The sequence below is a fragment of the Eriocheir sinensis genome, chromosome 12 (assembly GCF_024679095.1).
Source record: "Eriocheir sinensis breed Jianghai 21 chromosome 12, ASM2467909v1, whole genome shotgun sequence".
Lineage (NCBI taxonomy): Eukaryota > Metazoa > Arthropoda > Malacostraca > Decapoda > Varunidae > Eriocheir > Eriocheir sinensis.
The window spans coordinates 5,410,692-5,426,362 of NC_066520.1; the positions used below are offsets into that span (position 1 = coordinate 5,410,692).

The 15,671-nt window shown below is 44.4% G+C and overlaps 1 protein-coding gene across 4 annotated transcripts in view; it reads left to right on the forward strand.

Annotated features, from left to right (window-relative positions):
• Window positions 1-6,815: 6,815 nt before the first annotated feature.
• LOC126997324 (SURP and G-patch domain-containing protein 1-like) overlaps window positions 6,816-15,671 on the forward strand; it is a 70,277-nt gene continuing 61,421 nt past the window's right edge. For 2 of the 4 annotated variants that reach the window (XM_050858348.1, XM_050858349.1), the window contains exons 1-3: window positions 6,830-7,107; window positions 9,715-9,879; window positions 13,128-13,216. In XM_050858348.1, the coding sequence (XP_050714305.1) occupies window positions 6,920-7,107; window positions 9,715-9,879; window positions 13,128-13,216 (442 nt within the window). In that variant the 5' untranslated portion in view covers window positions 6,830-6,919. Of the gene's footprint in view, window positions 7,108-9,714; window positions 9,880-13,127; window positions 13,217-15,671 lie in introns of all 4 variants that reach the window. The other 2 variants (XM_050858351.1, XM_050858350.1) reach the window with 2 other exon arrangements.

Here is a 15,671-nt window from a genome sequence, read left to right on the forward strand (position 1 = left end):
GAAGGACGTGGAAGAATGGTGTCACGCGTGTGAGGTGTGCTGTGCAAAGAAGGGCCCCAAGAAGCGTCACCGTGCCCCACTGCAACTATACCAGGTTGGAGCCCACATGGAACGGGTGGCAGTGGATATAGCAGGACCCTTGCCTCTGACGACGAACGGAAATAGGTACATATGTGTCACAATGGATTACTTCACCAAGTGGCCGGAAGCCTACGCCATCCCTGACCAGGAAGCCACTACCATCGCCAAGGTTTTGGTGGAGGAGTTCTTCTGTCGCTTCGGTGTGCCTAACGAGCTCCATTCCGACCAGGGAAGGAATTTTGAGTCAATAGTCCTTGCTGAGTGCTGCAGGCTTCTGGGTATCAAGAAGACCCGGACCACCCCTCTGCACCCACAGTCAGATGGAATGGTGGAGAGGTTTAATTGGACGTTGGGCCAGGAGTTGGCCAAGCAGTGCAACAATGATCAGTCTTCATGGGATCAGAAGCTGCCTGCGCTTCTCATGGCCTACAGGTCTGCCGCCCACGAGACTACGGGGTATTCACCGGCAAAGCTGATGTTTGGACGTGAGCTGCGATTGCCGGTGGACCTACTGACAGGAAGGCCTCCTGGAAAGCCTTCCAAGGGACGCCTCAGTTTTGCCCGTCAACTAGAGGAACGGCTGGAAGAGGTGCACCATCAAGTCCGAGGTGCCTTGAAGTTCTCCGGGGAGGCCATGAAGCGCGGTTACAATATGAGGGCAAGCCACGTTGACTTCAAGGAAGGAGACCGAGTCTGGCTTTACAACCCGCAGAGGAAGAAAGGACAGTCTCCGAAGTTACAGAGCCCCTGGGAAGGCCCTTACACTGTGCTAGAACGCCTCTCCGACGTGACTTACCGAATCCGGAGAACGGAAAAGACCAAGCCGAAAGTTGTCCACGTCAACCGCCTATGGAGGTACCACGGTCCGGGAAACTACACCTGGAACAACTACAGACACCCAGCAGCCGACGAAAACGCAAGGGACGTCCAGGACCGCGAGGAGGTCGACGACGACGTAGGCCTCCTGGCCCTTTCAGCCGAGGGAGATAACCTCCCGGCTTCGGCAGATGTTCCAGGGACACCCCAAGAAGCAGACGACGACGAGGCGCACCAAGAGACAGCCGCGCAGGAGGCAACGAACAGAAGACAGAGACAACGCAGGCGTCCACAGCGATACGACGATTATTATGTTTTGATTAATTCTCTTATGTGTGTACATAGTTAAGTGTGTGATCGGGACGATCACAATTAAGAGGGGGGGATAGTGTTGTGCTGGAAGCTTCCACCGGCGACCATAGGCCTCTAGAAGGCTCCCGGAGAAACGAGCTAAGGGGCGGGGAGCAAGGCAGGCCGTCCGCGCCCCACGGGGCGCGGCCCGGCGCCAGGCGGGAAGTGTTGCCAACTCGCATATATTTTCGCTACATGTTCTTGTATGATCTGAAATATACTGTAATATTCTAGACTGTACTGTTCTGGATATATATAGGAGAAGAGGGCGAGAGAGGGCCAGTCCCAGTCATAGTAAGCTAGTGGTTATTGAAGAGTCAAAGTGAAGTGTACTACTAAGGAAGAATATTAAACTACAGAAGCTGTGCGAAGTGTTTACATATCTCCCTCCCACGGAGTCTTGTGACGGCGACACGGAACCCAAGTAACACGTCCGGCATAACAATATATTAGCGTTTTCTAAAGACTCGTGGGACTCACTAACTTTTAACCCAATTAAAGACTTCGTTTTCTTTTTACTTGCCACTGTTAAATTCGTATGACTCGTTAACTTTTAGAGAGAGAGAGAGAGAGAGAGAGAGAGAGAGAGAGAGAGAGAGAGAGAGAGAGAGAGAGAGAGAGAGAGAGAGAGAGATCATATTTATCCAATAAAGCATTAACGAAAAAAGAGTTTGAATCCCTTGGCGAGAGTTTTTGGCTATAAAGAATTGCACGATGGATTATATAAGATGATTAAATATTGGAGGTGAGTAGGCGAGAGAGAGAGAGAGAGAGAGAGAGAGAGAGAGAGAGAGAGAGAGATCATATTTATCCAATAAAGCATTAACGAAAAAAGTTTGAATCCCTTGGCGAGAGTTTCTGGCTATAAAGAATTGCATGATGAATTATATAAGATGATTAAATATTGGAGGTGTAGCAGGCGAGAGAGAGAGAGAGAGAGAGAGAGAGAGAGAGAGAGAGAGAGAGAGAGAGAGAGAGAGAGAGAGAGAGAGAGAGAGAGAGAGAGAGAGAGAGAGAGAGAGAGATCACCACTTAGTGAGTGGATATCTCGGTGATATGGGTAGTGGGTACTCGATCATAGTCTAATAACAATAACAATATTTATTAGCAACCTAAAAAATAAAAAGAATCGGACATGAAAAATTATCCAGTAACTCCAATAAATAAATAAAATAATGGAAACGGGAGCTGTGATGGAAACGGAAAGCAGGACAAAATGGTGGGAACTTGGGGAGACGGGAAGCTTAATGACCACTCGGCACTGCGCATTGCCGCTAGTACCGGTACCGTTTGGATTTTAGTGACGCTCGGCGCTCGCCCGCCCGCCTCCATGTGGTATCACGCGGTATCGGGCCTGTGTGTGTAGACGCTGAGTCACTGCCCCGCTGACCGTCTCCCCAAGTTCCCACCATTTTGTCCTGCTTTCCGTTTCCATCACAGCTCCCGTTTCCATTATTTTATTTATTTATTGGAGTTACTGGATAATTCTTCATGTCCGATTCTTTTTCTTTTTTAGGTTGCTAATAAATATTTTTATTGTTATTAGACTATGATCGAGTACATCCATTTGCTATTTTTTTTTCGAAAAAATAAATATTCACTTCATTCAGAGAGAGAGAGAGAGAGAGAGAGAGAGAGAGAGAGAGAGAGAGAGAGAGAGAGATTTACATAGATTTACATAGAAAATCAGACCACACAGACCCCATGGTCCAGACTTGGTGGTCTGTCCTTAAACCTAAGTGATTTTACATTAATCAGAAGACTCCAAAACGTTGCATTTCTACTCTAGTTGATATTAAGTTGAAGGAAGTGACGGTCGAGCTTATTTTTGAAGGAGTCAATCGTGTTACACTGGACCACTGATGATGGGAGCTTATTCCATTCTCGCACTACAACGTTGGTGAAGAAAAATTTGGTGCAGTCTGAATTTATTTGTCTACATCTGAGTTTTACGCCATTGTTCCTCGTGCGCAAAGTGTCATCGATCATAAACAATGTTGATCTGTCTACATTCGTGAAACCATTAAGTATTTTAAAACATTCGATCAGTTTTCCTCGGAGGCGACGTTTCTCAAGAGAGAACATGTTAAGGGTGGAAAGCCTTTCTTCGTAGGATTTGTTGCGCAAGGAAGGGATAATTTTCGTTGCCCGACGCTGAACACCTTCTAATTTAGCAATATCCTTTGCATGGTGGGGAGACCAAAACTGTACCGCATATTCCAAGTGGGGTCTGACTAAACTGTTGTAGAGCGGGAGTATTACATCTTTATTCTTAAATAAAAAGTTTCTTTTAATGAAGCCCAACATTCTGTTCGCTTTATTTGCTGCATCGATGCATTGCTGTGAGAATTTGAGGTTTGACGCGATTTTGACCCCAAGTCCTTGACGCATTGAACGCTTTTGAGTTTAACGCCGCGCATTTCGTAATCAAACTTTGTATTCCTCGTTCCAACTTGAAGGACCTGGCACTTGTCTACGTTAAAGGGCATCTCCCATCTATCCGACCAAGCTGAAATTTTGTGCAAATCCTCTTGGAGGCTTTGCCTGTCTTCGTCAGTGAGAACCGAGTTACCAATCTTTGTGTCGTCTGCAAATTTACTAATGCGGTTATTGAGTCCAACATCCACGTCGTTGATGTAAATAATGAAGAGCACTGGGCCAAGAACCGAGCCCTGAGGGACGCCACTAGTGACAGGCGCCCACTCTGAGTTAAATCCGTCAATCACTACTCTTTGTTGTCTGTTGCTCAACCAATTCGCGATCCATTGGTTTACCTGACCGTCAATACCTATTTGCTTTAATTTGTAAAGTAATTTATGATGCGGGACTTTATCAAACGCTTTCTGGAAATCAAGATAGACTACGTCCAGTGATTTGGTTACGTCATAAACAGTGAAGAGGTCGTTATAAAAGGTTAATAGATTTGATAGGCAGGATCTTTTGTTTCGGAAGCCATGTTGTGAGTCCCCAATTAATGAGTGGCTTTCAAGGTAACTCACAATTTTGTCTCTAATTATGCCCTCAAGTAGCTTACCTACAACCGAAGTTAGACTAATGGGCCTGTAATTACCTGGTACTTTTTTGTCTCCTTTCTTAAAAATCGGTGTCACGTTAGCCTTTTTCCAATCTGAAGGGACAATGCCTTGTCGCAAGGACATATTGAATACGGTTGTGAGGGAGGAGAGTATTTCGCTCTTTGTTTCTTTCAGCAGAGTTGGATATACTTTATCAGCAGAGCTGGGATTCTGTAGAAAAAATCTACCACCGGTATCGGTAGTCGGTAGCGAGCCGCGTCGAATCGGTATCGGTAGATAGGTAGATTTTTCAGAAATCTACCGATCGGTATAGATTCGGTATCGGTAGATTAAAAAACTCTATAGTTATATAATAAAAAAATGCTTTTAAAGGCCCATAACACACTTTTTAAGTTATTTCTCTCTTATTTCGGTTAACTTAAGAATATAAGTAAATTAGAGTCTTTTAATACCTTTTTTAAGTTCAAAAATACATAACTTATTTAATGAATGAATTTCTCCCTCAAAAAATAAACATCAAACTGAAAAAAAGTACGATTAAGTTTGTGTCATCAATTTGGAGCCTAACCTAACAGAGCCTCACTCCCATGGCCTCTGCCCAGGACACGTCCTCAAGTCCACAGGGGGAAGGAGACGCTGCCTCCACCTCACCTCTCCCACACGCTGCCTCACACGTGACTCTGGCTTACGTGACTAGCCTAACTCTGCCTCGTCCCTCTTACAGGGTTCACACACTACTACACACAGGGCCCCGCCGCCACATACAAAACACTCACTCAACACACAGCATATCCTAACCTCTGGTTCGTAACAATATGATTAAATAGTTCACTGACTTGATCAAAACTTTTTTAATGTAAAATAAAGTTTAAAAAAGGAAAATCACTTGAAAAGTTAAAAGCACAAAACGATTAAGTGCTGCTGCCGCGGCGGGTGGACTTAAAAACACTGCCACTTAAAACACTAGGCGATGAGGCTGAGCACGTTGTCGAGAGCGTAGGAGCTAGAGCGTAGGTGTAGGCTACTCGCGTCGGCAGGCCAAACACGAGTGGGGCTCCCGCCAAAACTTTTGGCGGGAGCGAGAATCTGCTAGGTCGTGGCTGCCTCTGATTGGCTGAGAACGCCCAGAACGGCCGGTGATTGGCTAAGCGTGATGACGTCAAAGTAATACCTGGAATTTCCTGCTAACTGCTTCCCATAGATGCGCTCGAACGTGTTGAAACTTGTCCGTTTCATTTTGCCGGGGTCGTCTTCTCTTAAGTCTTAACAAAAAAGTCCCGCGCTCGCTTTTTCAATCTACCGATACCGATTGACTGCCAATCATGCGATCGGTAGCGGTATTCGGTAGTTTCTTCAAAATACCGAATGATCGGTATCGGTAGCAGTAATCTACCGCCGGTAGTACCGATCCCAAATGTCAATCGGTAGTCCCAGCTCTGTTTATCAGGTCCAGGACTTTTATTTGTTTTAAGTGATTTGAGGGCTTTAAGGACTTCATCGGGTTTTATTTCAAAGTTAGACAATGCATGCTCGGGATTTACATTAGTACTGGTGTTGGTGGTGATGGTGGGAGGACTGTTATTATTAAACACCGAGGAAAAGTAATTATTTAATAGGTTTGCAACGTGTTGGCTGTCAGTCACTAGTGCACCGTCGCTGTTTGTTAAAGGTCCAATTCCACTTCTGATCGCCTTTCTGTTGTTTATGTAACTGAAGAAGGATTTCGGATTATTTTTACAGTTTTTACAGTACAGAGAGAGAGAGAGAGAGAGATTTACATAGATTTACATAGAAAATTAGACCACACAGACCCCATGGTACAGACTAGGTGGTCTGTCCTTAAACCTAAGTGATTTTACATTAATCAGAAGGCTCCTAAACGTTGCATTTCTACTCTAGTTGATATTAAGTTGAAGGAAGAGAGAGAGTTTTCTTTACAGGAAATTTGTTTGGGAATTTCATCAGAAGTCATTAAGAAAAAAAAACCTCCTTTGGGTACCGGTACCGGTACCGGTACTAACGGTACTTGAGTTTTCGGTACCGGTACTACCGGTACTCAAATTAACGGTACTTGCCCATCGCTAGTGGTGATCTTCTCTTCCAAGCTCGAGCGCAGTGTATGAATGTGAATGCAAGAAATTACAGGTGGTCTGAGTCCCGCAGCAAAGTGTGTCAGATGTGTGACAGGGGTGTGGATGAAACTGTGGCGCATGTGATACTGGTGTGTGGGAGGTACCGGAGAGATAGGACGGAGATGATGAGGGTGGCTCTGAGTGAGATGGGCTGGGATGTGAATGGGAGGATTGCAAGAACAGAGAGGGAATGGATGCTGCTGTTGCTGGGACTGAGTGATGAAGCAAATGATAGAATTATAGAAGCCATGAAGAGTTTTCTGGGAAAGATATGGTGTGCAAGAAATAGGGAATTGGAAGATTTGTAATGGATACTGCTTGTGTTGTATTAATTTTACAGGGTGTGCCGATACGAAGGCCTGACTCTCCAACGGTCACCTGTACAGCAAGAGCAAGAGCAAGAGTGCTCGGCTCTCTCCGACCCAGTCCAAGCCCAAGTGACGGAGGCAGCGGCGGCGCTGTTGTGTTGTGGTGTGTGTGTGCCTGGCAAATACTTGGCCAACAATGTCCAACAAGTACCCAGTACAGGTTAGAATGCGGGAGATGTCCAAACAAGAAGAAGTTTTACTGAAAAGAAAACGAGAAATTGAACGGAAGATGAAAGAACAATATGGGGGAAGGAAGCCAGCAGAGACGGGCTCCCCAAGACAGCCCCCACCCAGCAGGAGCCATGAGCCCAGCAGCAGCCCGGGGTGAGTCAGTGCTGGCTGGCCTCAGCAAACAACTTAACGTACAGGCGAGCGCGGCTTTTTACCGCAATGATATCCAAATGCACCTCAGTATCCCAGTGATACCCCAGTGAACCTGTACGGGTGCCCTGCGCATCATAAATCCAGATCCAGATTCAGAATGGGTTATTTTTATTAATTTGTCCGTGTCACTTGCAATAACGAACCGGTAATTGTGGAGAATCACTCCGCGCCTCCAAAATACGATATTACGCCTCCATATTTTATATAAGGGACTAAATGCATGTCCCTTAACCTTAATATGATGGCGCAAGTACTTAAAAGTAAAGAAAAAGGCTGAATCCCTGGCACTCCTACAGAATCCGGGTCCTGCCTGGCTCAGCTGCTACCCGCGGGTCAAAGTTGCCAGTTATGCATTTTCTGCTGCAGTGTAACCATGCTGGGTGAGCGAGCCATCTTGGAAGCGCTCCCTTCCACATTGTTATACATTCACACACTCCAACTCTTTACCATACTTTCTATTGCACTCACAATCATGCTTGTAATAAGGTAAGAAACTACTTTTACCAAGTATTCCGATTATTTTTTTCATTTATACTGAGTTAGGCTGCAGCCACACAGGGAGCGAGAAAGCGGGCGAGAGCGAGAAACTTTAATGCATAATAACCAGTGCAGGTGGCCACACTGGCAGTGAGCAGGTAATGGTGAGAAAGCGAGTTGATGATTAACTTTTCTCGCTTTTCTTGTGCGAGATTGCTCAATCAGAAGGAGTGACATCACAGATATGCTTCTCTATTATTTGCCGTAACTCAACTCAGACATGAGATAGGACATTTTGGTTAACACCGTTAAATGCAGCAGTGATTGCAGAACTCGAATATGTTTGTGAAAACTCATTAAAACAGAAACTAAATAAATAGTGATGAGTTGAAGTTAAATAATCACTCTGTAGTGTTTATAACACATTTTACATATAGCTACCATTTGCAGCGGCTATGAAATGAGTACGGTACTAAAATAAAAAATTTCATCTTATAGAGAATAGCCTCCTGAACACGATAGTGTATACAGATTTTGGTAAAGATTTGTATTAGGTCCGTGCCAGTATCTGATAATCTACTTTATGAAACATCACTATCTCTTCATATATCTTTTCTACAAACCTTCAACAGTCATGGAAACGCTTCGAAAATCCAATTCAAGGACTTTTTTTTTACTCTTGAAAATAGGGGATAATGTTTACGGAAGCGCGTCGCCTCCTCTAGCGGCGACCGCGACAACGCTGCACCCGCCGCAGCCGTAAAATAGTTCGCAGAGGGTTTACGGTCGGGTAGCATATTTAAACTACTCCAACCGAACTTTACGACCTACTAACGGGGGGGCTGCGCCTCCCTCGACCCCCCCTTCTAACCATGGGGGGCTACGCCCCCCCATGGACCCCTCCCACATGTATATGTGACTTATTTCAGCAAGGAGGTATTTCTCGCAACACCGGCTGCACCGCCGCCAGAGGAGGCAACACGCTTTCGTAAACATTATCCCCAATTTTCAAGAGTAAAAAAAAAAGTCCTTGAATTGGATTTTCAAAGCATTTCCATGACTGTTGAAGGTTTGTAGAAAAGATATATGAAGAGATACTGATGTTTCATAAGGTAGGTAATGAGATACTGGCATGGACCTAAAACGAATCTTAACCCAGATTTTTCATAAAATGCTAAATAAGTGAAAGCACAGAACTATTTATAAAAACATTTCACCTCATCCCTCGTTTGCGCCGGCGGGGGTGGGTGTGAGGCTATACTGGTTTGTGGGTCGCGTTGCCATGACAGCCCACGCCTCGCCTCGCTTTTCGTGAGGCCACAGAAACTCGCTCTTGCTCTTCCTCGCTTTCTCGCTCCCTGTGTGGCTGTGGGCTAAGGCAGGCAGGAAAAAGAGGAAATACTTAGTTGCATGAAAAAAGCTGCCTTATAATCAGTGTGCTGAGGGTCGGGAGTTATGTAATATCGCATTTTTACCCACATATACTTCAACATTGCCCAAGGATTAGGAGTGTCAGGTACTAGGACGCAGAGCCAATCAGTGAGTCTCCCGCTACACCCCCACTCCAGCCAATCACGCATAATCCTCAAGGCCACTCATCCCATAATCCTGATTCTTCTTCGCTGCCCTTTTTTAGAATGCAAAAGAAAGTGTGGTAAAGAGGTAGAAAGAATGTGAGTGTATGACATGGCTCACTGACAATGTAGAAGGGAGCGCTGCCAGGATGGCTCGCTCACCCAGCGTGGTAACACTGCAGCAGAAAATGCATAACTGGCAACTTTGGCCTGCGGGTAGCAGCTGAGCCAGGCGGGACCCAGATTCCATAGGAGTGTCGAATCCCCTTCCCCCCAAAAATCTTGGGGGACCCGCAGGAAGTCGGGTTTTTTGGGTGGGGGAGCATATTTAAACTACTCCAACCGAACTTTACATAACCTGACAGCCAACAAGGAGGCTTTGCCTCCCTTGACCCCCATGCTAGCCGCGGGGGGCTGCACCCCCCCCCCCCCCCCCCCACCGCCACCGTTAAAACGATAAACCCATACCTCTATTGGACGGAATATATTGTTGCAGTGTGGAGAAGGAAATGGTGGAACCGCTCGCCAACATCCGGGAACGTACGCTTGGACATGGACTCTGCCAAATAGCTGGCGAAATGATGAGTGTGCCTCCCGAACCTGGGAATGTTGCTCCTCACATCCACCACATCTGTCCATCATTTCATCACTACAAAACTAGGTGAGCTGGGCAGGGGCAAGCCAAGAAACACCTGACTGCGACCCCTATTATACTCGTCACACATATGAAACCAACATAAAAGCCTCTCAAACCAACTAGTTGAACTTCGCAATCTCTTACATTTAACCCTTTCCTTGCTAAGCGTTCGCAACGAGGCTATCCCCTCAGGCATGCTCGGGCACCCCAGCCAGGGAAGGGGATCTCTTTTAACCGTTGTATCTCAAAAACTGTTCATCACAGCTACAAAACAAAAACACCATTGGAAAGAGGAGGCCAAGGCCTATAAGATTCAGTTATGTAAGCCTCTCCTGCGAACATACAGGCACGTTCAAGGGGTATTTTTTGCTGTGAGTGCGACTGGCGCTCGCAGCGAGCTTTTAGCACCACCAGCAAGTGACGCTAGTGCTCGCTCTTTTAACCTCTGTATCTCAAAATTATTCATCACAGCTAAAAAACAAAAACACCATTGTAAAGAGGAGGCCAAGATCTATAATATTTGGTAATGTAAGCCTCTCCTGTAAATGTACAGGCACGTTCAGGGGGTGTTGCCTGGGAAGACGTACATTTCCACGTGCACGACGGTCAGCCGTAAGGCAAATACTTAATAGATCTCTTGATGATGGGGTGCTGGTGGGACAGTATTGCCAACTGCAAAATTTACATCTATTTGGTCAAAATATCAGTCATGTGATAGGTGAAGCTATGCAAAAATGCCACTATATTGGACAACAACATCCACCAGTTGCTCATCCGTAGATTTTCTGCGCTAGGCTGATATGATTTTCCACCAAATTTAGTGGAAAACCCACTGAATTGGCAATGCTGTGGGGTGGGAAATAGTGTTGGAACTCTCATATGCGGGAAATTTGAGTGCGACTGGAGCTCGCAGCGAGCATTTAGCACCACCGGCAAGTTACGCTAGTGCTCTTCAGCGTTTAGCAATGAAAGGGTTAATACTCAATTTTGCTTTAACACTCGATCCCTTAGCAAGAGAGGGGTTCCATGCATTTATTGAGCAGGCGCACTGTCGCCATCAAAATGGCGCTGGCCCACAGGGCCGCCATTGGTGGCTTTATTTACAAAATATATATTTTCGCCTTAAGTAGAGCACAGAAACACTTCATTTCAGGTAGACAGCATCATTGCAATAGCTGCTTTTACCCCACAATTTCCCTTGTCTTCATAGCCCTCCCCACTACCATGTTTTAATTTCCTTGAAGGGGAGATGAATATTATCTGTTATTTCTTATTACTTGCAGACGCAGTATATGTTTGATGCCCCGGTAAAACTAGAGTACTACAACAGTATGTGATACCTTGGAAAGGTTATTCCCGTGGGAGCAATAATGGAGGCATGTAGTGATTCTCCATATTTACCAATGAAACTTGCATATTATGTAGGACACACTGGCCTTGCCATAAATCTAAAAATCTTTTGGGGATGAGTCTGATATGGCTGTAATAGCTCCGAGAATGTGCTGCATTGGGTGGCTTTGATTTTCTAAGTCCATTGTTATTGTTTCACGAGGGCCTCTCTAGACAGACTGAGCCTCATAGCTGCCTTGCAGTACTTCATACAAACTAGTTCCTAAGTCAATAATATCCAGAACGTGCATGGATCTTTATGATTTCGGACATAAAACGGTCTTTACAAGTTCTACGTTATTTTCTTCTATATTAAAGCAAACAATGGTGCAAATATTTGTATTTTATAATTTTAAACGACTACATTCATGAAGTATTACTACGCAGGGTGTATTGCTGCCAGCCTTCCACATAGGCAGCTTTCTGGCAGTCTCTTTCTTGTGTCACATCAATCATCCTTGAGTAGAAGCTCAGCAAATTGGTGACGCATGACTTTCCACTTCTGAATCCAAACTGGCTGTCACTCAGAGTACCTACTGCTTCCAGATATTGTGTCCATCTATCTCAATATTCTCTCGCACAGTTTAGCAATCACACTAGTCAGTGACTCTGGTCTACAGTTGAGGGGTTCTTCCTTATTCCCTCCTTTGTATATTGGTACCACGTTGGCACTCTTCCACTCCTGTGGCACTAACCCTTCTCTTAATGAACATACTATTATACTGTGGATCATGTCTGCTAGTTGATTTCTGCATTCCTTTAGTATATATTCATTTAGATATATTGTCTGGTCCTGTGGCCTTTCTTGCATCTTGGGCTTCTAGTAGCTTGAGCACCTCTTTCACTTCTACTTCAAAGTTCACCAGCACTGAGTTTCTGTGCACCCCCTCTTGTTCAGTGAAGTCACTTTCTGTTGTGGAGACCGATTGGAATCTCTCATTCATTGTTTCAGTCTGCATTGCTACATTCTCACGGACCCTGCCCTCCACTCTTAGTTTGTTGATTCCCTCCTTGTTTTTTAGTTTACCATTGATGTACCTATATAAATGCTTAGATTCCTCCTTACTCCTCTCTACTATCCCTTTTTCAAAATTTGGTTCTTCCTCTTGGCGGATCCTGACATATTCGTTCCTAGTTCTTTGTACTCCTTTTTGTCCTGCTGTTCCTTCTGTTTCTCCATTTGGTCCAAGCTGCGTCCCGTTCTTTATTTGCCATCTCGCACCTTCTGTTATACCGGTTCTATCTCCAGTTCTGTTTATTTTTTACTTTTGGCACATGTTTATCTACTTCCCAGTTGTAGAAGTTTAAAAAGATTTCCCACTTCTGTGTGTCATTACTTTCTCTTTGAATTCTCCCCAATTTGCTTCCTCAAAAATATAATTTCAATCGTGGAAAATTTGCTTTTCTCTAACACCACATGATCGGTTTTCCCTATTGGACACAGATATTTCAGAGATTCGATTATATCTGGTTCTTTAGTTAGTAGCAGATCTAGCCTTGCTGGGGTGTCTTCCTCTCTGTATTGTCTCTCCTCTTTGATCCATTGGGTCATGACATTGTCCATTGCTATGTTGTAATATGCTCATTAGTTCATTGTCCCAGGAGTCTTCATTTTCCCCTGCATCCCATTCTTCCCAGTGCACCTCTTTACAATTAAAGTCCCCTACTCGTATTATGTTGTCACTTTGGTTACAAATTATAAGTGTGATATGCTTTGTGCTGTGCTGTTCTGTTGTCACTGGTGGAGGAGGCAGTGGCTGCAGCAGAGTCTGCTTTCTTCTGTTCAGTAGATTTTGAGATTGTCAGTAAAAGGACTTCGATAAATTATATGATAGTGAAAAAATTCACATACTACAAGTATTATCATTAGATTTTTTTTTCAGTGAAGCTGCATCATCTCAGGTGCCTAACAAATTCAACAATGATGGAAGTTTCTTGGAGCAGTTCAAAAAAATGTCCAGAAGCAAATCAGGTATGACTGGTGTAATGTTTATGCCTTTCTCAGTAATATACGAATATTAAAGAAAATAAAGGAGAATGAGTCAAAGAGAAGCAAAGTTTTCCAGAATGATTAAGCCTTGCCATTAGTGTCATGTATACTTTCACTAAAAACTTCTTGAACACCTGGGCACAAATGTGAAAGTGAATCAGTCGTATGTATGTGGTTTATGTATTGATTTTGGTAGACTGGTAGACTTTTACTAGCAATCATATTCCTAAACTACCACCTAGAGTTATCATTCCCTCATGTGAATAGGAATGACATCAGTCACAGCATTTAACCCGGTAGCAGCGACGGGCCAAATATGTGGCTTTACCACGTGCCAGCGACGGGCCAAATATGTGGCTCTACCGCGTACCAGCGACGGGCCAAATTCTTGCCATGACATAAACCCCCAATATATATATATATATATATATATATATATATATATATATATATATATATATATATATATATATATATATATATATATATATATATGCATTTGATCACCAATGCATTGATACATATAATATAATAGTTTGTGAGTGATAACTTTTTCTCATTAATTCTCTTTGAGGGGTCTTCAAGAAACATGATTGCTGCAGCTACCGGGTTAAACTGACTGATATTATCCTGAAGCGGAATGGGTTACAAAATAATTTTATCCACACCAGTCTCATAGTAATAATGTCAATGATTTCTGCAATGCACCATTGATGACCTAATGTCAGTGACTCGGTGCTAAATTAATTAACACCAGAATGATGTCATTTTGCAGACAAAAAACACACCCTTGTCTGTCTATCTATATCTCCGATGACATGCTCTCTCGCGGGAACTTCCCTCCAGGGAGTGGCCATGGCAGAAGTGTCTCCATCTCTCTGTTCTGGCACTCCCTCTCAGCACATTCAGTTCTGCTACTTCCAACTCTCGCTCCAGTACTCACACACCTATTGTTCCACTTCACAGGTGGTCTTCCCCTGACACCCCCTCCCTCAATCCTTCCCTCATTCACTCTCTTCACAAATTCATTCTCAACACGTGTCCAAACCACCTCAATGCACCATGCATCACTCACTCCACCACTCCACACTCCACTTCTTTCGCACCCATACCAAACCGCTCATACACGCTTTCATTACTTTCTTCATCCCATCCTGACATACCACATGCACCTCTTATATAACTCATTTCCACTGCACGTATTCTCGATTGCTGTGCTTCATTCCACGTCCACGTCTCTGGCGCTCCAACTCTGTACGGCTTTGCAAAATCAATGACCTGTTCTCTTGCCCTCTCAAATACCATAACCTTACTCTTTCCAGCATTCACTCAGCTTTCTCCTCTTACACACCCTGTCAAACTCATCCACTATCCTCTGCAGTGTCCCCTCATTCTCTGCCAACAACACTGTATCATCTACAAACTTGCCTGCAACCAATGACTCCTCCGTACCTCTCACTTTCAGCCTTGGACCAAGCTCCCCCACTCTGGCTTTCATTTCTCTCATACAACCATCCACATAAACATTAAAATGCCCTGTCTCACACCCACACCAAAACTCTCACTCAACTCACCCTTCATGCGTACAGAGGCACTCGCATCCGTATAGAAGGATCGGATTCCCTCCAGCAAATGCCCTCCCACACCATATATCTTTAGAACATCCCACAACCCCTTCCTCTCATCTCTGTCATATGCCTTCTCCAGGTCCATGAATGCAGCAAAGAGCTTCCTATCCTTCTCTTTGAATTTTTCAACTAACATTTTGAGTGCAAATATTTGGTGTACACAATCCCTCCCATTCCTAAAAAACCCTTGTTTATTGCTTACACCTTTTTCAGTGATTTTCTTCATGCTCTCATTTAAAACTCTTCCATACACTTTTCCTGCCACACTGAGTATAATTATTCTCCTGTAACTATTACAGTCACCTCTTCTTTCTTTCCCTTTGTACAGCAGCACAACAAAAGCCCTTCTCCAGTCCTCTGGCACCTCATCCTGTTCCCATGCTAGGTTACATATCCATAATATCCATTCCACTACTACACCTCCTCCATATTTTAGCATTTCTACTGTTATGCCATCGGCTCCAGGGGCCTTTCCTACTTCCTATTACTTCATCATTGCCACCTCTCTCCACCCTTCCCTGTGTATCTGGCCGCCCCACATTGATCTTTATTCCTACACTAGTCACTCCTGCTCTCCCTCCCACACTCTCATTCATTACAGTTTCAAAGTGCTGCTTCCACACCTCCCTTGCCTCCTCATTCCCTCTCACAAGCACCTTATCTCTCCTCTTCATACTACTAATGTCACTCTTTTCTCCCCCCATTTCTCTTAACTTCTTTCCAGAAAAGTTTTTTGTTCTGGTATGTTGCTGAAATTTTCCTAACAAAATCCTCATCCACTCTCTCTTTACTTCCCCTAACCAACCTCT